Source organism: Crinia signifera, chromosome 7, assembly GCF_055691185.1.
Source record: "Crinia signifera chromosome 7, ASM5569118v1, whole genome shotgun sequence".
Lineage (NCBI taxonomy): Eukaryota > Metazoa > Chordata > Amphibia > Anura > Myobatrachidae > Crinia > Crinia signifera.
The window spans coordinates 112527700-112553606 of NC_139223.1; the positions used below are offsets into that span (position 1 = coordinate 112527700).

At 44.0% G+C, this 25907-nt stretch overlaps 1 protein-coding gene across 1 annotated transcript in view; it reads right to left on the reverse strand.

Moving 5' to 3' along the window:
- Positions 1–25907, reverse strand: part of PTPN4 (protein tyrosine phosphatase non-receptor type 4) — a 154300-nt gene that overhangs the window by 102063 nt on the left and 26330 nt on the right. The window contains exons 2-5 of the mRNA XM_083153651.1: positions 7721–7875; positions 4615–4722; positions 4486–4528; positions 4327–4405 (exon numbers count right to left, since the gene is read on the reverse strand). Coding sequence (XP_083009777.1) covers positions 4327–4405; positions 4486–4528; positions 4615–4722; positions 7721–7875 — 385 coding nt within the window. The remainder of the gene's footprint in view (positions 1–4326; positions 4406–4485; positions 4529–4614; positions 4723–7720; positions 7876–25907) is intronic.

A 25907-nucleotide genomic window follows, 5' to 3' on the forward strand; every position in this document is an offset into this window, starting at 1 on the left:
TCTGAAGGTCAATCTCGACTTAACAGATAATCATCATTATATATCTGAAACAATTATCCTATTTTTGTGCAAGCAATGAATAGATTAAAGGTCTGGAAGGTCTGTCTGGCTTGTGCAGTACTCCAATATTAGGCTCTTCCAATAGCCAATTCTATGAATATAGTAACAAATAAGGAGTTGCACAATAGTGTAGTATGTTAAATAAAAGGGATTTTATTTCCAAAGAAAAAAACAGGATTCCTCTCTGGCCACGCAGTCACCAATATTGCTCTGTGGCTGTGGGGTATATTAAGTGGAGATGGGTGGGTACTAACTACCAGTGAAAATAAAGGTTATAGAAATTCTCCTTGAGACATACAGAGATGGACTTCCAGTCTCTTATTCAACAGTTTTGACTAATTGAATAGCATTCCTGTTTCATCTTGGATGTCATCTTGCCACCTCAAACTTAATATTTTCCAAAACAGAATTAAATTATCGTTCCACTGACCAACAGTAGTTACCAACATGGTATCTCTATCACTGCTAAGAACTCGACAATCAATCCTAGTGCACAAAGCTCACTGCCTAGGTGTCATTCCTGACTCGGAATTGTCCTTTGTTCCCCACATTCAATCGGTGTCAAAATGATGATACAGGCATCTAAAAACATATATACTAAATATGAGCATACCTTACACAAGGCACTGCAAAAGTCTATCATTATCTCCTGCATTGTTTATTGCAAGTGTTCTTACTGGTCTTACTGAAAAGAGACTCTCCATTCTCCACTAAACATATACTATGCGATTTGGGCCCAATTTCACCTGATTCGAATGTGCAGCCTCTGGGCAGGGGGGGGGGGGGGGTATTGCGAGGGGAACAGAGAGACAAACAGGGGGAGAGGGGCAGTAGCAGTGGGCAGGAAACACCAGAGAGCCGGTCAGGAGCAGTGGACAAGTAGGCAGCGGGCAGGGAATGCCGGAGAGCCGGGCAGGGGGAGAGCCGGGCAGGGGCAGCGAGCACAGAGGTAGTGGGCACGGGACGGGAAACTGAGAGCTGGGTAGTAGGAGCAGGGAGCTGCAAGGAGCCTCTTGGCAGGGGACACTGAGGGGAATGGATTGACAGACAGGGGGAGAGGCGGGCAGTAGCAGCGGGCTGATGCCGGAGAGACGGGCAGGGTCAGCAGACAAATAGGCAGCGGGCGGGGGGCACTGGAGAGCTGGGCAGGAGCAGCGAACACAGAGGTAGCGGGTGGGAGACGCCGGTGAACTGGCAATGGAAACGGAGAGCTGGGTAGGAGGAGCAGGGAGCTGCAAGGGAAAAAAAAACAATACAGATGAATGAGCAGCCAGAGAGCTCTCAGCCAATCACTAGCTGCCCATTCATTTGTATTGGGTTTTTTTCTTGCAGCTCTCCGATTCTCCTGCCCTGCTCTCCGTTCCCCTTGATGGCTCACTGACGTCCTCGCTCGCTGCCTCTGTGTCCGCTGCCCCTGCCCGCCTCTCCCCCTGCAGCTCCCCGGGAGTTGCATGCGATTTATCACATACAAAACTTGGCAAATCAAGTGCCTAACCGTATGTGACCCCTCCCAGGGAGCTGCCGGGTAAATCAGGTCTTATTTGTCCCTAGTACAAGTCGGACTAATGTATGGGGGCCTCAAGGATGGATGCTAGCGGTGAAAGGCTAATCTTCCTTGCTACACATTCATTGTCTGAATCCACTCTGGGAGTCCCTCCATTGTATTCAATATAAATAGTTTTACTTAAACACAAGGCCATTAACCAAACTACACCACCACTTTGCTTATCTCAAAATATCTCTCAATCTGGCTTCTTCCACTCTTCACAAGATCTACAGGTCATCCACACTCATCATTCACTCCCATTCATGATTGCAGGACTCTCTCAGGCTGTACCCACTCTGTGGAATGCCCTCCCACACACAATAAAAAAAACTCTCCTCTAATTTCTAAACCTTCAAGCGTTCCCTGAAATCTCACCTCTTTGGGAAATATCAGCAAATTCTGGAACAGTCGACAAAACCTTCATAAATTCTCCACCGTACATTCTAAACATATCCTCACGACCCCTGGCCAACATTGCTGAGTGACCATATCATTTAGCCCACCAAGAACCTTTGCAATCTGGCTGAACCATTATGCAATAAAGAATGCCTACCCTTTTATATCAATGTCTATTTCCCTATAGATTGTAAGCCTGTGAACAGGGCCTTCCTACCTCTATGACTGTAACAACTCAGTTTTGTTTTATCATCGTTGTTTCCAAAAGTAAAGTTACACAGAATTTGCTGCACTATATAAGAAACCGTTAATAAATAAATATCAATCGATTAGATGCCTATCTGAGTTTAAGCAAATATCTATAAGTTTATATATATCCCATGCTCACCTTTGCCATATTTTAACTAGTACATTACTGCACGGTGATTGTCCACATGTTTTATTTAGCAGTCGCTAGCACTGGTTTTGCCTATCACTTTGATCACCACTGCAAGAGTCTCGCTGTGCCCCAGGGTTCCTAGGCACACTGTATGGGAACCACTTGTATAGGGTAAAATCTAACAGAGCATAAACTGATAATATGCTACCAATGCAGTATTCAATGCGGCCGGCGAAAGGATTAAATGGTGGGGATTGCCAAAAACAAGTGACCCTCGCCTTTTAACCCCCACGCCGCCGCTTACCATATTCAATGTTCCGGGGCAACCCGCTGCATTAAGCCGCGAGCCTCGTTGTTTCAGCAGCCACACACGCCATTGCAACATCGCTGTTAAAACCCAGAGAGGTGGAAACGGTGTGTGCAGAGGGGTCAGTTGAATACGGACCGTGCGAGCTGTGACCGTGAGCAGTCAGCACTGCTCGCTGTCCCAGCTCACAAAAAGCATTGAATATAACCCAATATATGCTCTTAAATTATGCAATGTAAAACACTGGAATATATCCAGTACAGGCTCAGATCACGCATATATACACCCTAGAACTGTAATACATGTACATGGTATCACTGAAAAATCCACTACCTCTCAAATATCTGTGAAATTAACTGACCATTTACTGAGAGAATATAAATATCTAGATCCATATAAACAATGTTGCATGAGACTCGGTAAAAGTAACCACAATAATTCAGTGAAAGACCTTGGGGAAATAAGCTCAATATTTATTTTGCGTCCAGGGAACACGCTGTAACAAAGATTAATGAACAAAGCAGATAATTGTGTTGTTAACCCTGACACAAAATCAGCAGATTACATGTTAAGCAGGTGATTGTATCTTGATCTAAAAATAATAATAAATAATAATAATAATAATAATAAAAAGCTGCTTAGTAAAATGTCAGTGACAGAGGATGATCCTTGTGCCAGATACAGTATGGGAGAGATTTTACGCCCGATTCACTAGAACTCGGCCCGTAGCGGAGACCAATAGTGCGGCTCTGCGCATGGGTCTTTATATGCATGGTCACTATGCAAACGCCTTCGGTGATTAGGTGTTCATACGGGTAAGGGGGCAGGAAGGGGCCAGAGCAGGGAACACCCAGCGTTTTAGGAGCGTACCCATGAAAACGCTAGGCGTCAGTGCCGGTCCCCTCTTCAGCGGACTTCGAAGGAAATAAAAGTCAGTTTAGACTGACTTATTTCCGACGGGGAGAGAAATCATTCGATGGTCGACCATCAAATGATTTCTCTCCTTTGGTCGCGTGTGAGGGGATGTGTTTGCATACATCCCCTCGTATGGTACTGAGAGTATTCGGTGGCGAGCGGCAGACGAACGACCGCTGCCTAGCGAGTCAACCTGTATCACACCCCTAATTCCTTGCAAGAACCGCAAAGTGCCTCTGAATCGGTTGGTGATGATAACCTCAGATGAACTAGTAACTTCGCTATTTTTTTTTCTTGCAACCCATGCATATGTGAATGAAAATGGTGGTCTCATTGAGCTTTTACACCTGAACCTGTTCATTAATAGCCCTCTTTTCTAGTACTGTAAATATGCAGCATTCGCATATTAACCCATCCGGGTTATCAAGTTGTGGAAGTTACCACAGATCTTGTTTGAGCCCATCTCATGCTCAAATAGAAATCTGCATAAAGTACAGCCTGCAAGTTCATCGTGTGGGCTGTAACTGAACAGCCCCTGCAGGCCTATTAACTAGCAGATAATTGGGGGCATGCGTGGCATGTGCAAAAAAAGAACTTAGAGGACCCTGACCGGTCAGGAGAAATAATAAAATCTACATATCACATACAACCTATAAAGTTTTAAGAGGAGAAAAGTGATCTACTTCATACAAAAAAAAACAAAGGTTAAAAAAAGATCCCTACCTTGTGAATTCCTCTTGTAATTTGCTGGGGTCACAGACAAAAAACTTAACTCTGAAGTTTAAGCTATGCGGAGAGCCCCCTGTGAGTAGAAGTGTAACTTAGTGAAATGTACATTAGAATACCAGGGTGACATACAATAATTAGCCAGAAATCACTAACTTTTTAGCTGCTTCCTGATTAGTTTATTTGGGTCCAGCCACCTCTGTAAAACAAACCGACAAACTGTTTGCACTTATTAGACTTCTACATGGTGCTATGTCGTGCTGTACAGAAAGAAAACATCCTTACTGGGTTATCAGTGGAATCGTCAGCCAACTGTAGTCCAAAATAGTCTCTCTCCGTCAGATCCAGAAACTTGAAAACTAAATCTAGCAGAGCTTGTCCATGATCATGTTTCTGAAAGACACAAAAAAAAACTGGAATAAATCTGTGCACGGTATCTTCCTCAATTGATCTATTTTGGATGACCCGGTAACCCATTGTTAGATTACAGTGGGTTGCCTTGCAGTACTGCACATTGGTGCTAGTTACAGCAAAATCAGCCCTGCAGGATACAGTTATACCAACACTGCAGCGGTAGACCAGACACAAAGGGCCCGATTCAAAGGTGGGTGATACTTCTGTCGGGACACAGGAATGGATAATATGTAAACGATGTCAGCCTTCCCCTCATTCAGTGGTGTGTGATTGAGTGTACAAGCTCTGAGACGCACATTTTTAGTGTCCTTGGATAGTGCAACTGCAATGGCGATTCTGAACACACCACCATCAGGTGCACTCCAATAACATGCCCACTCAAATACTGCATAAGAACACCCATGGATTTGTGCTGTAAGCTCTATTACAAGAGTGTCTGTATGTAAATGCAATGCGTGTGTATACTCAGTGATTCACATGTGCTAAGGGGTATCAGCTATAAATCAGGCCCAAACATACCAGAAACCTAGTATTATGCAGTATGGGTTTCATTCGACATATAAACATTTAAATTGACAACATAAATAAGGTTAGGCTGCACTTATAGTGTGTGCCGGAAGTTGTGGGAGGCTTAAGATATTTTGGATACAAACACTGTAGGCTTACACAGGATACAATAAATAGTGAGACCAGCACTAATGGTATACAGTAAAGAAATCTGCACACTAAAAACAATAAAAATTAAAAGTCACACGGTATAAAAAGCAATCACTAGCTAGGCCACAGGTGTATTTGGGTTATGCAATATCAGACTGGCTCATGTATTAATCATTGTTTAAGCTAGGACTTTCTCCTGTGTGTCCATAAAGAAACACGTTCATCAGTAAGTTATTAACAGTGCATGAATCTTGTATCTCGAAACAGTCCCTTTAGCAACCAAATTTGCAGGTGAATGGGCTAAAGAAATATCCACCAGGTATTCAGAATGTTGCAAAATATTCCAAGGAGAATGGCAAATTCAATCAAAAATCCAATGGAGTAAAAGGAGTCCAGATTCAAGCTTAAAGTGTTTTCCTGGGCTGTGGGCACCCTGCTTCTTCAGGAGCATAACGGTGTGTGGCCATAAAAAAATGTTCCCTGATTCATAGGACAGATGCTGAAGAGGCTGCGCCTCTAAAGGGCACCTTTCTCCACATTTAGTGGTCGTGCCCAAAAATGGTCAACTTAATGTGTGGTCATTGATGTCATCGCACCTGGGTCTTTCAAATCTCTATCCCATCTGAACCTAAATTGTTCCTCCTTCCTTTGGGACTCCCTGTGGCAAAAAGTCATCAAAATAACTTGATACAACACATTGCTTCACTTGCCAGATTGCTGCTGAGTGAAAAATGCCCACTTCCCCTTCTCTAATCCTTTTAGTGCCAACATCTGTGAGAGATGTGCAAAATACCCGCTAAAAATGCCAGCATTGCTCACATTTGTTATATGAATTCAAATAAAAAAAATGTTGTGTAAAAAAAGATTGTTTCCTATATAAAGGTAAACATCACAGGACTTTACGATGAATAAAAAGGTTTGCTTGCCAAACCTATTTTAACAAACTCACTTGGCACTCAAAGGGTTAAACTCAGTCTTATCCTGTATTTAGTATACAAACCATATGGAATACATAACTAGTACTATTCATAATTAAGACATTTGATAAATCTGGGGTCATTGGCTTGTCAAGCAAAACTACTTCAGTGGTGGGAACACATGATACATTTAGAATCCTGGAGGTTTTTAGGTTAGCCAACTCAACTAGAGGCAGTCAGATTTCTGCAATCATAACATCAAGGTGATTAGGAGCTAAAATAGTTTTAAGCAAGGTTCTGTAGAAGATTTTCTGGTCTCGATAGTCTAAAGTTACGCGATATGCTTTTCATTTCTTGACAACAATTTTTCTATTTCCAAAGTCCAGTTGTCTTTATTTCTCCTATCGGGTTCGGGTTTGGAATAACTTTCAGTCTGAAGATGTGGTCTATCAATAGAGAGAAAGTCACTAAAAGGGCTCTCTAAGCAGGGCTTTTGGATATCCGCGTTGCTTAAAAGGAGTCTATCATATACTTCACCTGAATAGAGAAAGTAAACTGGCTTTTGGGTATGTTTTGCATACAGACAAAATTAAATTAGACATGATAATTCTATTAACATCCAAAACGTCCACACCACTCCTACTATACTTAAAAGTGAATGCCCGACTGAGTACTGGTGAAAAAAAGGAGGCAGAAGACAGATGCTCATTCCAAATAATAAAAGGATCATCTAAATAACGACCATAGAAGACCAGGCTCACCATCCTGTAACTCCCCTCCCCATATGAGCAGCCTCAAATTTGCCCATGTATAGGTTACCGTAAGTGGGCTCAAACCTGGTACCCATGGCCATTCCCATCACCTGTAAATAGTAAATGATCAAAAAAATAAAATAATTGTGCAAAAGAAATACATTGTAGAAGAAAAGCTCTCTGAGGAGATAATCAACATTATATATGGGATGTGTGTATACAACACTTTAACATCTAGACTAGAGTGAGAATTACATGTGTCCTTCCACTCAATTAATTGGATCAGAGTTTCTTAATGATTTTGAAAATTGGATGGATTCCAAAATTCGATGGATTGGAACAACAAAATCAGAAAGACTGCAGATTCCGGTGGATCGGAACCCCAAAATCAGAATGTTGTCCACTCCGCTACATGACAAACATAGTAAACTTGTAACAGAAATGTCTCCCCGTGAATATATCTATTTGTGATGCCCACTGGTGATTAAAAAAAGCAATTCACTTTACCTCTGCATAAAATCAGTTTGTTTATATAACTAAAATACATACATACATACATTTGAGAAATTAACTCTTATAGACTGTATAAACGAATATGAAATACATGTTGATGATTTCCTCGAAAATCACCAACAAGCAGATAATACTTACATACACATGGAAAGTTTGTACAGAGTTATCCAGGAGAAGAATATTGCACACCACCTCTGTGCTCTGTCTGTCTCGGGCCTGCTCCGATGCACGTACATTGTAGGTTCTGCCAGCAGGCAATCGGAAACGTGCGCTCATTACTGTCCACACAAAGTCTGGGAAACAGGGACAGAGAACAGAATGTGAAGCACATGTACATTCACAGGACACAAACATTAAGATGGTGCAAAGCTGCGCTAACAAACAGCAACTAAATCAGATGTCTGTATTTATTAGTATTGGACGAACTCAGCCAAACTCCATTCACAGGATGCTTTAAATTACTGTAAATTTGCACCGAAAGTTATCAAGCAACAATAAAGACAAATAACAGTATATACTAATATAATCACTTTTGCATTTTTTTTTCTTAAACAGCTTTTTCGTTTTAAGAAAATTACTTTTGGTACTTGTGTATTAGCCAGGCGCCCAATTAGCATACATACGCAGGCGTCGGCTAGCTACGCTGTCAGCGTAGGCTAGCTACGCTGTCAGCGTAGTCCAATGGCTGCCTAGCGTAGTTAGCCTAGTGACTCTGTGGCAGCCCAATGGCTGCCTAGCGTAGTTAGTGTAGTCACTCCACAGCAGCCTGGCTCTGTCCCCGGCGTTCATTCGAAGTCTAGTGAACGCCTCTCACACAGCGCTGGTAACCGCCAGATACCCTGCGCTGGCGGACAGGGGATCATGCGGGCGCTGGCGGAGAGGTGCTCCAGCTGTCTGAGACGCAGGTGCATCTCAGGCGCTCCTGCGTCTCAGTAATTATTAGCATGCGCGCCTCATGCATAAAGGGGGTATGCGGGCGCAAGTGCGTCCCATGCACAATAAAGGAGGCATTTTCAAACTCCCACTACCCACGCCAGCCCATAGCGTGGCGAGCGCAGCGAGCCCCACGAGTGGACGCGTTACACGTCCTCCGGACCTGTTCATACCCTAACTATCCACGTCGGCGTAGAGTTGATCTTACAAAGCGTGGCGCGCGCAGTGAGCCACCGAGCCCGAAGCGTGGCGAGTGCAGCGAGCCCTGCAGAACACGTGAAGTAATCCACTCGCCACGCTTCGGGCTCAGTGGCTCGCCACATTTTTTAAAATCAACTCCACGCCAAAGTGGATAGTGGGGGTATGAACAGGTCGGGAGGACGCGTAACGCGGCCGCTCTTCGGGCTGGCGTGGATAGTTGGGGTGTTTCAGGAACACATTCACACCTGCCATATCATACATCTGAGACAGTAATGACAACATGTGTTAACTGAATTTTAGTTAATAATAAAGGAGAAGAGATCACAGCGGGAACACTACGCTGATTCTAACAGAGACGCTGGCTACGTGGCCGCGGGAATACTACGCTGAATCTGACAGGGACGCTCGCGGGAACACTACGCTACTTCTGACTGACTACGCTAACTCTGACTGACTACACTAACTATGCTGGCTGCAGGAACACTAGGCCGATTCTGACAGCGTCGCTACGATAACTACGTACCGGGCGCCAAGGAAATACACAAGTACCTTACTTTTTACTGAGAAAACAAGCGGTATAGCCAGATTTCAAGGAAGACACTAGTATGTAAGGAAAAATATATGCAAACATATGCAATGTACAATAAAACATAATATCGCAAGCTGTACATATCAAAGCACATTGATTCTGATGCTTGCTCAAATGAGTATAACTGTGCAGTATATCTCTGTACATAATTATGTAGATAAAGAAATAAAATCGCATTTCTAACAATGAAATCTGAATCAGTAATTATTACAATAAAACAATTTTAGTTGTTTTGAGATAAAAAAACGAATATACTATAAATAACTAACACAACCCTTATGACTAAGTATATAAGGAACTCACCTAATAAAAAAAAATAAAAATAATAAAGATATAGTCTCAAACGATAAATTAAATAATTGGCGAAAAAAAATTGAAAACCGCCAAAACCAATACTGCTGCTAAGAATAAAATTACATGGAGAGCTCCAAGGTAGAATAGGTAGATTCTAAACATCTGTCCCAGATATTTTCAAATTTAGAACTAGCTTTATTTGCAATATATACAAATTTTTCATGGGTAATAGTGGTGTTCACCAAAGCCCTTAAAAGCGACTAAGTCAGGGCTGGTAGAAGCCAACCACAATCTAGCAATAGAGACTTCCACTAAGGCACAGATGTTGGTAATTTATTGTATTTCCCAGTGAGATATCGAGTCCATAACACTAGCCCAAAACACACACATAATTTGGGATCGAGCAACAAGGAGGATATGCCAGTGGCTATCAATGCAGTTTTGACTGCACAGTTTGTCAGTCCCACAGGATGTGCCAAAAGGTGCCTCGATCAAGACTGCACTTTGGGCATGTATCTGAGGATCTACCTCCAAATTTGTCAATCTCACAGAAGTCATATGTCTTATGTAGAAGGAATAATGAAATCGGTCAAATGCAAATGGATTTGGTGGCAGTATATGGGAGTTCTTTAGACAAGTCCCATTACTCATCGCAAGTCCCTAAATCTCCCTCCTAAAGCTCGCGAAGATAAGAGAGGATCTATGTGGTGTTTAGACATAAGAAAAAAATATGCAAAGGAGATAGCCTTCACTTGACCCAAGTTAAGAGCAAGGGTCTTAAATGGAGAAGGGGGGGGGGGGGAGAAATCAACAGTGAGGAACCTCTAAAATGGAGTCTGCAGTGCATGTCTAATTTGAAGGAATCAGCAGAGATGGGAATTTGGTAATTTTTTTGGAAGGACTTCAAAGTACTATATATATATATATATATATATATATATATATATATATATATATATATATATATATATATATATATATATATATATATATATATATATATATATATATATTTGTTCGGCACTTTGGTAAAAGATAGCAAGGTGCCCCGGTGCACACACATATATACACATACATACAGTATATAGTTGATGGTTCATTATGTATGTGGAGCTACGGGTGGGGGGCACAATCTGTATGTGGTCCTACGGGGGGGGGGGCTATGGGGGGCATTATGTGTGTAAATGGCATAAAAAGGCAATAGGACAGGTGTGATGGGGACAGAGAGAGGGGCACGTGTGATAGGGACAGGGTAAAAAAAACAAAAACTAAATATATGGGCAATAATAAACATAAAATATATATTTACAAACAAAATGACAATAAATTACATTGATTAAAATATATATATATTTTTTCCAATAATATTTTATGTTATGTAGACTAGTCCCGACAGAAGAAATGGTCTAGTTCACATTGGCTAAAGCCTGACTGAAAGGTGTAGAATCCATTTAGACAATCTGACACTGAATAGGCTAAATCAGATTAACATTAGTTTAGACAGGCGAGGCAAACGAAAGAAGTTGATAGGCGAAGTGCTTTAGACTGTCTAGAAAAAAAATTACCTTAAATAGTCTAAAGCAGGCATGTCCAACGTTGGCCCTCCAGATGTTTTGAAACTATACATCCCAGCATGCTTTGCAATAGTTTTAGCCTTCTCTAATAGCAAAACTGTGGCAAAGCATGCTGGGATGTGTAGTTTCACAACATCTGGTGGGCCAACGTTGGACATGCCTGGTCTAAAGCAACTACTTTTTTTTTTTCAGGCGGAAAATATGCTGTTTTAGACAGAACGGACCTAACAACCAACACTGAATACAAAGATAGTAAGCTCCTTCAAGCAGGGCCCTCTTCCCCTCCTGTTGTCAAAGCCCTCTTCTCTTCACATTTCACTCACAGCTCTCCTATACTCCAACACTCAGCAACCATCTTCGTCCGCATACTCATCTCCATCATTGGCCTCAAGCCTCTTATACAGGGCTGGGCAATTGCGGCCCTCCAGATGTTGATCAACTACACATCCCAGCATGCCTTGCATCAGTTTCAGCATGGCCACATAGCAAAACTAATGCAAAGCATCCTGGGATGTGTAGTTCATCAACATCTGGAGGGCCGCAATTGCCCAGCCCTGCTCTTATAGTATGTTGATTGAGTCCTCACTACTTATATTTAAGCTGTAATGTGTATTGATCTGTGGCGCTCTTTATTTGTACTCTATTTTTGTTATTTATTTAATGTTATGCCACGTTTTCTCTCACTGTACTGTTCCTTTGTACGGTGCCGCAAAACACTTATAAATATAATAATAATAATAATAATAATAATAATAACATAGTATATGTACCCATTTCATACTGGGTCTGTACAAAAAGTAATGTACAAAAAGTAATGAGACTGTATGTCGCAGCGCGCATGCTCCAGGCAGTTTCTATGGAGGGGGAAGTCAGCTTCAACACCCACCGAGCGTCAGTTGCCTACAAGCTTCCGTACAGTTCGTTTCGTGGTTTTAGTGGACCCCTTTCCCTAGGCTCGGTTGAAGCTTAAAAATGCAATGTTCTATCGAACAGCACTTTGCCATTAAAGTCTGTGTGGGGCTCGGAAAATTGACTATGGAGAAGTTTGTCATGATCCAGAAAGTGCATTGCCGCCAATTGGAAGCTGCATCATGACAATGCACCAAGCCACAACTACTTCGTAGTTAACGACTACCTGGCCAGGAACAGCATTGCAACACTTCCCCAGCACCCCTACAGTTCCGATCTGGCCCTGGCTGACTTTTTCCTGTTCCCCGATTGAAGACAACCCTCAAAAGGACACTGCCATGGGACCGTAGCAGAGGTCAAAGCGGCTTTGACGAGCTGCTAGAAGGACGTTTCAGAAAAGGACTTCCAGGGCGCCTTCCAAGTGTGGACAACACGTTGGCAGAAGTCGACAAACACCTTTTTAAATTGTTTTTTTAAAAATAAACAATTTTAACTGTATAAAAAATGTGGTACTTGTTTAGTTTCACGGCGGCCGATATATTGCGATTTTTTACCTGTTCATAACCCCACTATCTACTACACATGCAGTTGATTTTATATAGTGTGGCGAGCGCAGTAATCCGCTTCCCCTCGGTGGCTTGCCACACTATATGAAATAAACTCCATGCGTAGTGGAAAGTGGGGTTATGAACAAATAAAAAAACGCATCGGATCGTCCGATATCGCATCTGATATAATCGGCCGCCGTGAAACTAAACAAGTACCAACATTTTTTTTATTGCTTGTAGCGAGATCTTCAAGAAATACTTTTTCCCGAATTTGGTCTCATTACTTTTTATACAAACCCTGTATAAATTTGAGCCAATCTCCATGCCCTGCATGACTTCCCACAGGTAATTCCAATCTACAAAATTGAACGCTTAAGCATGCAATGGACATATCATCATGCAAGGCCTGGAGGTGGGTATAGAGCCAGTACAAATTAAAAGATGTGGACATACCAGGGATAAAGCCAGATTGATCGGGATGTAGTACGGAAGTGATAACAGAATTAAGTTGAATAGCAAGTAGATTTGCCAGAATTTTAGTGTCAGTGGGAACTACGGAAATTGGCCTATAGGAGTTGGGAAGCATTGGGTCTTTACCAGGTTTGTGCATTACTATGATAATAGCCTCAAACATAGACAAGGAAAACACATTTGCCTCAAATAAGTCAGAGAACAAGGAGTGAAGTCTAATGGTGTGTATAGCACTCAAAGTCGAATAGCAAGGGAATCTCATTGCGTGTACACAGCATAAGAGCAAAGATTGTAATGTTTTTTATACAATTACATTGCTACCCGGGGCTGTACCACCTGGGAAAGAGTTTATGGCCTTGACAAGTTTAGGAAGGGTAAAGGAAGCAACATAGTTTCGGAGATAATCTTATACAGATCCTTTCAGTAGTTTTTCCTCCGAGTGTCACATATATTGATCTCCATGTTATAGTGCTGTAATTTAGGTTTTATTTCACACATTTTCAGTGAATATACAGAATGTTAGAGCTGACCATAACCGTATCCCAGGGTAAATAAAATAAACAACCTGAATATACTGTATGAAGACATGGCAGAAAAATCTAGCAGTAGTAACCTACAGAAACAAGCTAGAGGAAGACATGCACAAGCCAAAAAACAAAGTATTTGAAAATTTGCAGTGTTACTTGAACAACTACACCTTATGGGGGGTCATTCTGGTTGGCTCACTAAGCAGTGGTCGTTCGGTGCTCAGTAAGCATTCTAATGCCGCCCGCCGGGCGTGCAAATACCCCCCTCCAACAAATATTCCTACCGCACTGCGAATGGATGATTTGCATAAACGCCATGGAGACTATGGAAGTTTCCTAAGGCACCCGTTCAGAAGCCCTGCACATGCGCACAAGTGAATATGCACAATGCTTCAACATTGGTCCCCCACGAGAACACACGGGGGACCGAACCAACCAGAATCAGGCCCTATATACAAACTAGTAACTAGGCAGCTTCATTGCAAATGTAAATATACTCAAATATCTCATATTCTGTCAAAGTATGGCATACCGTATCTATACATTTATGACAAGTTACAGTTTTTGATACATCATGAATACATTTTGCAAATAAATTTTGCATATGAAATCTAAATGTTTATACACATGCAAATGTATATATTCACATAGGGACAGTATCGTCAACACAAACAATGTAATGGTTAGCATTACTACCTCAAAGCAGAGGTCATGGGTTCGATTCCAATGATGGCCCTAACTGTTTGGAGTTTGTATATTCTCCCTGTGCTTGTGTGGGTTTACTCCGGGTACCCCCGTTTTCTCCCACACAGCAACGCGCCCCTAAATGATAGCACGCCGAATGGATGCTGACCATTCCGCATGATGCCGCTTTTGGCTTCACCAGCAGCAGGCTGGCAAAGCCCTATCTAAACAGCAGGGACAGCGCTGTCCCTGCTGTTAGCTCTGGGCTGCAGTGGGGATCTCGCGTGAGCAGCGAGATCCCACGCATGCGCTGTCCTGGGGACAGGAGACAGCGTATCAGTGTAAACTGATGCGCCATCTCCAGGAGGGGACATCGCCGGAGGGGGGAGTTAGCGCTCCCCTGCTTCAGCAGACAAGATGTTAATACATCTTGTCGATGTCCCTTCCTGCTTTGCCTTGTGCTAATGAGGCGAAGCAGGAAGTATTATAGCGGCACTATAATACATCTACCCCACAGATTGTAAGCTCCACTGGGGCAGGCACTGATGTGATTGTTCAAATATTCTCTGTAAAGTGCTGTGGAAAATGTGTGCGCTATATTATTATTAACAGTTTTTTTTTTATAAACAATAAATGCAAAGAAAGTCAGTATTTACTGTTAATCTGCCTTCAGTATCTCAAAATATCTCTATTTCTTATGTAGTAATACACCTGCCTAGATGCACTATAACCAGGTATTTCCTCAGCAAATAAACACTGGAAAATACTGCATTCTTATAGATATGACCCTGTCAGCACACACACACACACACACAGTACAGTACGCAACCATTACATACCACACGATGCTCGCCATGGTCTACAGAACTGCTGCCAGTATATTCCTGGAGTACAGAAGTCAGTTTAGCAGGACATGTGTTTAAACTTCCATTTGACACCCAGAATGTTGTACCCACGTAGTGTAAACAACATTATGCAACTGTGTTGTGGCAGCTCTCCAACAATCCTTATCTGATTATTTCCCCTGTGGTTTTAAAGTATAAGAAGTCAAGTTGAAGTACTTCCTCAGTGAAAGGAAGATGGGATGTTTCCTTTAAGGAGGGGCAGAGTACAGACGCTTATCAGCACCAGTGTCAACACTGACTGCAATCACACTTCCTGCAAATGCTGGAGGGGAATAGATCTCATTCTATTAAAAGGACTACTATATTTAAAAATCATTATTTGTTATTTGAACTCCAAACTTATAATTATTAAGAACTTAAGCTACTACCAGCTCTACTCAGACTTGGGTATGTCCCTTTTTTGTTTTCCTTATACAGTGGAATCCTAGTAAATGGAGACTTACTACCTCTAAGCAACACAAAATGCTAAAGGAGGGGGGCATAAAGTACCCACCAATCAGCTTCTGCCTTACATGTTACAGGCTGTGTTTCAAAATTGGCAGGAGCTGATTGATTGGTACATGATCTCACAATTTTACATTTCTCCAAGCTTTCAAAATTTTGACCACCTGATAGATAGACCAACTGACCACCCTTACACCAGAAGACGGCAGTGATTGTGCCCTCCCAGTTGTGTTCGGCACGTGTACAGAACACGCTGCCCGATTCATCCAGATATATATTTGCTGGTCAATTTATCTGCAAATATATCTTCTAGTGCAGGGACCGGCAACTGGCGGACCGCGGTCCATCTCCGGACCGCAGAAGCCAGATCTCCGGACTGCGGACTAATTGTGCTAATGACTTTCCCTAACGAGCGAACTGACGCCATGCCCCACGTGAGCAGGGGCATGACGCCATGCCCCACGTGAGAGCAGGGGCTGTCGCCGTGCCCCACGTGAGAGCAGGGGCTGTCGCCGTGCCCCACGTGAGAGCAGGGGCTGTCGCGGCATTACTCCTGAGCAGGGGCTGTCGTGGCGGTAACACGTGATCCCAGACTAGAGATCTGGGTCTGCACTCCACTGTAGAGATCTGGGAAAATAATTCTTACAACCTGGGAGTAAAGAATTAATGGCGTCCCAGACCTCTAAACTGGTGCAATAGTATCTTTCTATCTCTAATAGAATCCTATTCTAATATATATGTGCCACATCTCACATTATCTTTTATGTCAATGTGGACACCCTGGCTGTGGCAGTTAATCCATTGGAAAGATTTGAGTGCCTGCACACCTGTCATACATATATGTATGGTTACATACACACATACAGCAGGCTTTCGCTCCACGGTCTCTTCTCACTGTTATTTGACACAGTGAGAAGAGACCATGGAATGCCAGCCATATTGTGTAGCTCGGCTATGTCAGTGCTATTCAGTGCTAATGTTCAAATCTCTGACACTCTCTATACTTTTTGTAATGGTCCCCGTTGCCTCCACAGGTGTGTAGCAAATTGCTAAACCCAAATTCAAGTAGTGTTGTATGCGACGGCACTCGGGTATGAAATAAAGACATGTCGCAATGTAGTGCCCTGACGAAAATAGGAATTTAATACCTACCGGTAATTCCTTTTCACGTAGTCCTTATGGGATACTGGGAATGGTCTTAAGACATTGGGTATTAGAGGGTATCCGCAGGAGACAGGCACATCTATAACTTTGAAGCTGGGTGTGCTGGCTCCTCCCCTCTGATTCCCCACCCAGGAACCAGTTAATGAAAAACTGTGCCCGAAGGAGAATGTACATATGAGAGGAATAACTTGTGTCACCTATGTAAACATAAGTGTGAATAGTGTGGTGAGATTTATGCCAGCACACCCGCATTCATACAAAATAAAAAACAACTATAATACCACCAACTGGATGGATTTTCTTTAACAAGGTCACTGAACTAGACCTTAGAACCAGAAGACCCTAGGTTAACTTCTGAACTTTATAAGCAGAATAAAGCTGCAGCCAGACCCCCGCACAGGGCGGGCGCCCAGTATCCCATAAGGACTACGTGAAAAGGAATTACCGGTAGGTATTAAATTCCTATTTTCACTAACGTCCTTGATGGGATACTGGGAATGGTCTTAAGACATTGGGGATGTCCCAAAGCTTCCAGAACGGGAGGGTACGTGCGGAGACTGCTGCAGTACTGCCTGCCCAAACTGGGTATCTTCTTTGGCTAAGGCATCAAACTTGTAAAATTTTACAAAGGTGTGTTGCCCTGACCATGTAGCAGCTCTACAGAGCTGCAGAGCTGACACACCCCGAGCAGCCGCCCAGGATGCGCCCACCGATCTGGTGGAATGAGCCTTTAAAACCGGAGGTGTCGGCATGCCTGCCGTCACATAGGCTTGTTGGATTGTGGTCCTAATCCATCTAGCAATGGATTGCTTAGATGCAGGGTGTCCTTTCTTTTGTGCGTCATACAGAATGAATAGACAATCTGTCTTCCTGATTCTTGACGTCCTCTGGACATACACACGCAAGACACGCACAACATCCAGGGATACCGGAATATCCGGTGAACTAGATGCAGACGGGACTACAATTGGCTGATTAAGGTGAAAGGAAGAGATCACCTTAGGAAGAAATCGCGGGTTAGTTCTCAACTCCGCTCTGTCTGAGTGAAAAATTAGATAGGGGCTCTTACAGGAGAGAGCTCCCAATTCGGACACTCTTCTAGCCGAGGCTAGGGCCAAAAGGACCACCGCCTTCCAGGTGATATACCGCAATTCTATCGACTTCAACGGTTCAAACCAGGAGGATTGAAGAAAATTAAGAACAACATCCAAACTCCAAGGAGGTGTAGGAGGTACAAAGGGAGGCTGGATGTGAAGCACTCCCTGAAGGAATGTTTGTACTTCCGGGATGGTAGCCAATTTCTTTTGGAAGAATATGGACAGGGCCGAGATCTGGACTTTTAGTGAGCCCAGACGGAGACCCAAATCCAATCCCTCTTGTAAGAAGCACAATAACCTGTTTAGGTTAAACTTCGCTGGGGGGACCTTCAGCTCCTCGCACCAACCCACGTACTTCCTCCAGATCTTGTAGTAGTGGGTGTTTGTTACCGGCTTTCTGGCCTGAATCATCGTGGTGATAACTGATGAATGCAGACCCTTCTGAGCTAAGATTTTCCGCTCAGCCTCCACGCCGACAAACGTAGCCGCCCTAAATCTTGGAAGACGCAAGGGCCTTGTGTGAGTAGATCTCTCCTTAGAGGCAGGGGCCAAGGATCCTCGATCAGCAGGCTCTGTAGATCCGAGAACCAAGCCCTTCTTGGCCAGTCCGGAGCCACCAGAATGGCTTCCACTCCCTGACTTCGAACCCTTTTTAGAACTCTTGTCAGAAGCGGTATGGGTGGAAACAGATACACCAAGGGAAACACCCATGGAATTGTCAGGGCGTCTATTGCCACTGCGCAGGGATCCCTGGTCCTTGTGCAATACATGGGGACCTTGTGGTTTAACCGGGATGCCATCAGATCTATCGATGGCTGGCCCCAACGGTCCACAATTGCTGCAAACACCTGTGAATTCAGGCTCCATTCCCCGGGGTGGAGGGCGTGACGACTTAGGAAGTCCGCCTCCCAATTGTCCACACCCGGGATAAAGATGGCCGACAGAGCCACCACGTACGTTTCCGCCCAGGTCAGGATCTTGGAAGCTTCTTTCATGCAAGTCCTGCTTTTTGTGCCTCCCTGGCGATTTATGTAGGCCACAGTTGTGGCATTGTCGGACTGTATCTGGAGCGCCCGACCTTGGAGGAGATCCTGGGCTTGTAACACTGCATAGTATACAGCTCTCAGCTCCAGGATATTGATGTGGAGTCTCGCTTCCCACCGAGTCCACTGACCTTGAAAGGTTCTGTCCATGGTCACAGCACCCCATCCCTGCAGGCTCGCATCTGTCGTGAGTCGCACCCAATCCTGGATGCCAAATCTCCGACCTGCAAGCAGGTTCGACTCCTGAGTCCACCATAGAAGGGACTGCCGGGACTGATGCGACAGAGAAATCCTCTTGTACATCAGGAGATGAGAGCCCGACCATTTTGCCAACAGATCCAGTTGGAACACCCTGGTGTGAAAACGTCCGAACTGAATGGCCTCGAATGTGGCCACCATCCTGCCCAATAGCTGGATGCATTGGTGAACCGACACCTGAGGCTTTGCCAAAATCACCATCACTAGGGATTGTATGGCTTCCATCTTCTCCCGAGGGAGGAAAATCCTTTTCAACTCTGTATCCAGGAACATTCCTAGAAAGAGGATACGACGTGATGGCGTCAGGGAGGACTTGGGGATATTTAGGATCCACCCATGCTCGGATAAAATCTGCCTGGTCTTTGCTATATCCTGCAGCAGGACCTGTTCCGACCTTGCTTTGATCAGCAAGTCGTCCAGGTAAGGGATAATGTTGACACCCGACCTCCTGAGCAGTACCATCATTTCTGCCATCACCTTCGTGAACACACGCGGCGCTGATGACAGGCCGAATGGCAGCGCTCTGAATTGAAAGTGCAGATCTTTCAGCGCAAACCTCAGGAAAGCCTGATGTGGACCCCAAATTGGTATGTGGAGGTAGGCGTCCTTTACATCCAGCGATGCTAAGAACTCTCCCTCCTCCAGGGTTGCTATTACTGCCCGGAGGGACTCCATCTTGAATTTGTAAACCCTTAAAAAAGGGTTTAGTGACTTTAAATTTAAAATGGGGCGCACCGAGCCGTCCGGCTTCGGCACGAGGAACAGATTGGAGTAGTAACCCCTTCCTTGTTCCTGCAATGGGACAGGTGTGATTACCTGTGACGTCAGCAGGCGTTGTATTGCCTGCTGCAGGTTCACTCGGTCTGCTTGTAGAGCCGGCAGACCTGATTTGAAGAACCTGTGAGGGGGAGGCTTTTCGAATTCCAACCTGTAGCCGTTGGTAATAAGATCTCTCACCCAGGAATCCAGGTGAGAGACTGACCATACTTGGCTGAAAGCTGACAGGCGACCCCCCACCTCGCAAGTGACTCCAGGGTCGGAACCCGAGTCATGCTGCCGGCTTAGAGGCGGAGGCATTAGCGGCACGATCCTGAGATCCTGTGCTGGCGGGCTTCCTGAACCTGCCACGGCCCCCTCTGGTGGCCGAGCTGGAGCCTCTCGCCCTCTGCCTGGGCCTGGAAGGCCGAAAGGACTGAGAAGCCTGAAAGGACTGGGACGTATGGCCCTGAAAGGGACGTTTAGCGTGAGTGGAAGCCGTCGGCAGAAAAGTCGACTTGCCGGCTGTAGCCTCTTAGACAGTTGGAAACGCTTTTCAGGTTGTTTCCAAGCCTCCTTAAACGTCTCATCAAGGTCAACTTGTTCAGGATAAACAATTTGCTGTTTCCTTTGGGACCCAAAGAACGGGTCACCTTCCTGCATGTCTGCTAAAGGAAGGTCTAACACTTCTCTTATTGCTGTAATAAGAGGTTCTGGGCCTCTAAGAGATGACTGTGAATCAGGGATCAGAGCCCCGTCGTCCACATTATCATCTGTGTCGTCACCCGCCTGCAGATCATCATCTGAATCAGGCAACATGGCGGTCGCAGCACGCTTCCGTGACTGGCCCGTGGTGGTGCTTATATTATCCACCCGTGCGGCTAAAACTGTTAAGTCCTGCTGCACCTGTTTGGTCTGCATTGTATTTGCAGCCAATTGTGTTGACACTGCCTGCAGCATGGTTTTAATGCCTGCCGCCCATTCAGGCTCCTGTGAGTCTGATTGAGGAGTAATCTGGGATGAACCCCCTGTCCCACTCGTTTGAGTGGACATGCATTCCTCACAAGTAATCTGTGAGGTGGATTTAGGCACAAACTTGCTGCTGCAAATGAGACAGGTTAACTTCCTCACCATGTTGAAGGAAAGAGTAACCTTTTATCCACAAACACACCACAATCACAATGAAATAAATATATATAATCAATGTGCAGTGTATAGCAGCTATGTATGTGTGAGCTCTATCACTGGAAGTGTGTAGCTTAACAAGCACGTGGGGGAGCGCTCAGATTACACTGAGGAGACCAGCACACCCTGTACAACCTTGACTCCTATTTAGGAGTTGGTAACACGCATAAACACAGAACAGTGTGATCAATTAAGCGATCTTAGCGCTAAATACACTTGCTGTTTTCTGCAGATTTCCTCTGTCCAACACCTCACCGCTGAGGAGTGTATCTGGAGACAGTAATGGCGCCCAGGGAGAAGCAGGAAGTAGTGTATGCGCGCTCAGAGCTCTGGCCTCGCTCCGCTGAAGCCCCGCCCCCCTGTGATGGCGCAGGGGCTTCACTGATCTTTATACTGGCGCTGGCTGTCAGTTTTAATGGCGCCCTCACACTGAACAGCGTTTTATAGTGGGATCTGCCCTGGTAGCCCAGGGACTGTCACCCGCAGCCAGTTTGTGACAGGGGGTCTGCGCAGCCCCTGTGCAGGGTACCGCGTCTGCCGCCGCCGCCATCTTGCCGCACAATGAGCCGGGGTACCCCACTGTGGGGACCCCGGTTTCTACTCACCACAGACGTCTTCGGACTGTGTCAGGAGTGTGCGGCATGCTGGGGGTGAGTATCACTGCAGCGCAATGCCCGTGAGTACAAACACCCTCTCAGGACAGTGGTCCTGCAGCAGGGACAGCTCGGTACCTTAAGAGGCCTGCAGCTGAACCCTCCTCAACTGACTCCCTCGAAGCAGGGATACTGTGAAGTCCAACACAGTAACCCCAAAATAATAAAAGAAAATAAACTGAAGACAAACTCTCTGGAGCTCCAGCAGTGTGCATCCTCTCCTGAGGGCACATTTTTCTAAACTGGTTCCTGGGTGGGGAATCAGAGGGGAGGAGCCAGCACACCCAGCTTCAAAGTTATAGATGTGCCTGTCTCCTGCGGATACCCTCTAATACCCAATGTCTTAAGACCATTCCCAGTATCCCATCAAGGACGTTAGTGAAAATGTGAGTTTGCACATTGAAACTTTGGCTTATTGAAGTGGCATGCGTCATGTCTTTATTTCATACCTTAATGCCTCCGCATAGAACACTACATATGTTGTAAGCTTGCAGCAGGGCCCTCATATCTCCAAGTCTGTCTGTTGTTACCCAGTTTGTTTTATCAGTCTACTATTGTAAAGCGCAACAGAATCTGCTGCGCTATATAAGAAACTGTAAATAAATATTAAATATATTACATCATGTGTCTATATTGGTCCTAACTAAAACTACCGGTACTTAAGAGCATACCTTTTGTCACACATTGGTGCATTTGCTTAATCTCAGGTGAATCATGTAACAGAGCTTGGAACGGCACAAAGGGCACCTTGTGATGCTGCAGTTTTCATGGCGCATCCGTGAGTATGAACTACTAAGTTACTCAAACGTTGTTCTGCAGATAAACATGTTTTATAGAAAACGTAAAGTGGACAGTGAAAATAGGAAGTTTCTGTCAGAGTGGACTGAACTATACTGTTTTACTGGAGCTGTTCCAGTTTGCCTGATATGCAACACGATGGTCACTATTATTAAAAGTGTAAATTTAAAGCGACACTACAAAACAAATCATGATTTTCATTAAAAAAAAAAATTCTTCCTGGTAGTGCAGCCCGTAAAGACAAACTGCAGTCTTGTCTGTCTTCTTACAAAAATAGTATGGCTATACTAGTTTGGTGCATGAGCAAACAAGAAAAATCTGCAGAAGCAGCGTTGCGCATATGCTGGACGCTTAGTAAGCCAAAAGCCATTTTCAGACTCGGAGATTGTAAAAGAATGTATGTTGGAAACGGCCACAGCACTTTTTGAAGAGAAGAAGGACATTCTTGCGACTATTCAAGCCATTCCTTTGTCATCAAGAAGCAATACAAGAAGAACTGAAATTTTAGCTGCAGACAACAAAAGCAGCTTGTTTGAAATTCTACATAAGGCACCTTGTTACGCCATCGCACTTGACGAATCTTGCGACATTGTTGACAATGAACAAATGTCCATTTTTGTGCGATTTTATGATGTTGAAAGTAAACTGTTTAGAAATGAGTTGCTAGCAATATTGCAATTTACAGGCAAGACTCGCACAGAAGATTTGTTCAAATGTTTTGATGATTTCACTACTAAATCAAACATTAGTTATGATAAAATTGTGTCCATTTCAACTGATGGTGCCCCGGCCATGATAGGCAAAGAAAAGTGTTTGATAAAGAGAATCAGGGATAAGAATGCTGGGATATTATCTTATCAGTGCATTATTCATCAGACATCCCTTTGTGGCAAACGCAGTGCTACATTTAAGAAAATAATGGATACCTTGATTAAGTTGATCAATTTTATGAGGTCTCGCTCTGCTCTTCAGCACAGACAGTTCAAAGACTTCTTGTCTGAATGTGATTCGGCCTATTCCGATTTTTTACAACACGCAAAAAAGCAAGAATTTATTAATTTTCCAACTACTCGTGAATTAAGGGAAAATAATTCTGAAATGGACACTGCAGTATTTTCAAGTTTTGTCTCAGATCTTAAGGTCCATACACACTGGGTGACTATGCAGCGATTACAGCATTCATCGCTGCGGGGAAAGCCGCTCAGTGCATACACACTGAACGGCTTTCCCTCTGCCCAGCGCCGACAGAGGGGGGGGGAGGCTGCTGTTGCATAGCGGAGCGCTATGCAAAGCCATCCTGGAAGCCGCTCGTCTGCTGGTATAACCAGCAGATGAATGGCTTTCCCGGCGATGATGCGGGAGCGCGCAGCAGCGCTCAACGCCGGGGCATACACACTGTGGACATACTAACCTGCTGTTTTGAGCGACTTTCAGCTCAAAGTCACCCAGTGTGTATGGGCCTTTAGAAAGGAATTTGCAACAAGATTCAAAGACTTTGCAGAGATAGGGAAACTGTTGCATTTTCTAAAAACTCCCTTTGAATTTTCTCCAGCGGGAGAATGGACTGATGTAGCTGAGAAGTTGTTCGGACTTTCAAAGCCTAGCCTTCAAATGGAGATAATCGACATGCAAGAAAAGGTTTCCTTGAAAATGTACAAAACTGCATCCATTGAAGAATTTTGGGCTAAGCTTGTTGACAAGTACGTAAATTGCAAAAAGCTGGCTATCAACGTAGCTACTATGTTTGGTTCCACATACATCCAGTATGTGAGACCTCTTTCTTCAAGTTGAATTTTCTGAAGAACAGACATCGATCAAGGTTAACAGATGCCCACCTTGAAGACACGCTGTGTATTAGTTGTTCGCCAAGAGTTCCAAACTTTAAAAAACTGGCTCAGGATCGCAAGTGCAATTTCTCTCATTAAGTTGGTGATTCTGGTTGGTTTGCAAGAGCAATCTCCTTCTTTAATGGGTAAACCATGTGCACTGCAGGTGGAGCTGATGTAACATGTGCAGAGAGAGTTACATTTGGGTGAGGTATTTGTTCCTGTGCAGAGTAAATACTGGCTGCTTTACTCTTACACTGCAGTATAGATATCAGTTTGGACACACCTCACCCAAATGTGACTCTCTGCACATGTTACATCTGCCCCACCTGCAGTGCACATGGTTTTTCCATAAAAGAAGGAGTTTGCTTTTGCAAACAAACCAGATTCACTTTCAAGAGCAACAAAGACACATAGGGAGAAATTTACAAAGAGGCGTATTCTACTCCACATGTGATGTTGCTATGGGCAACCAATCAGAAGCTGCTTCTTATTTATTTAGCACCCTCTAGAAGATAGTAGACCGGATCTGATTGGTTGCCCATAACAACTTCACATGTGAAGTAGAATACACAGCTTAGTAAATTACCCCCATAATGTCTACTAAAGTTTTAAGTGTTAAAATTATTTTTAAGGAATGTAGTATGTTACTAAGCAGTTGTATATTACTAAGTAAGTAATAAGTATACGTTTCTGCACCAAAATAAAAACAAATTACATTCCAGATATCTGATTGTGTGATTTTGTGGACCTCGATCGAAATAATTACAAACTTCCGGACTCCATTAAAAATTACTTGCCTACCCCTGTTCTCGTGTGTACCCAGACTAAAGCCACATATACACTAGAATGGTATTTCCCATTGCTGGTGGCTGTCAATCATAAAAAATGTGTACAATCAGAAGCAAATCCTGCCCTTTAACACATAACTGAACCTAAGAAGCACATATAAACACAATCTACTTCATTTTCTATATCTTTTTTGGGGCCTAGGAGTGCCGTGGAAAAATTCTAATACTCTAGGGTGCGGCGATTCTAAAAAGATTAGGAACCCCTGCACTAGAAGATAAAGTAAAAGAGGTCTTTCAAAAAAGTCTGTTCTGAAAGAGATCTTTTATTTTATCTTCTAGTGTGTACGCTTGATGTCATTAACGATGCTTGCTCCCGCACATCGTTAACGACCCCCTCCTTCGCCCTGCATGTTTGGACAAGGAAGGTCCTCGTTAACGAATGCCATGCTGCAGTGGCAGCATGGCCATTGCTCACCTTGGAGCCAGCATCGACAAGTGTGTAATGCACTTTCAGATGCCAGTACTGGTGTATGGGGCTTTACAGTTTATTTATTATTGAAATACACCTGCCAGAATTAGTACATGATGAAAGTAATATATCTATTTTAAAAATAAATACACCTATCGTCACACAAATGTTCTGTGCATTTCCAAACCAAAAAAGCTTTTCATAAA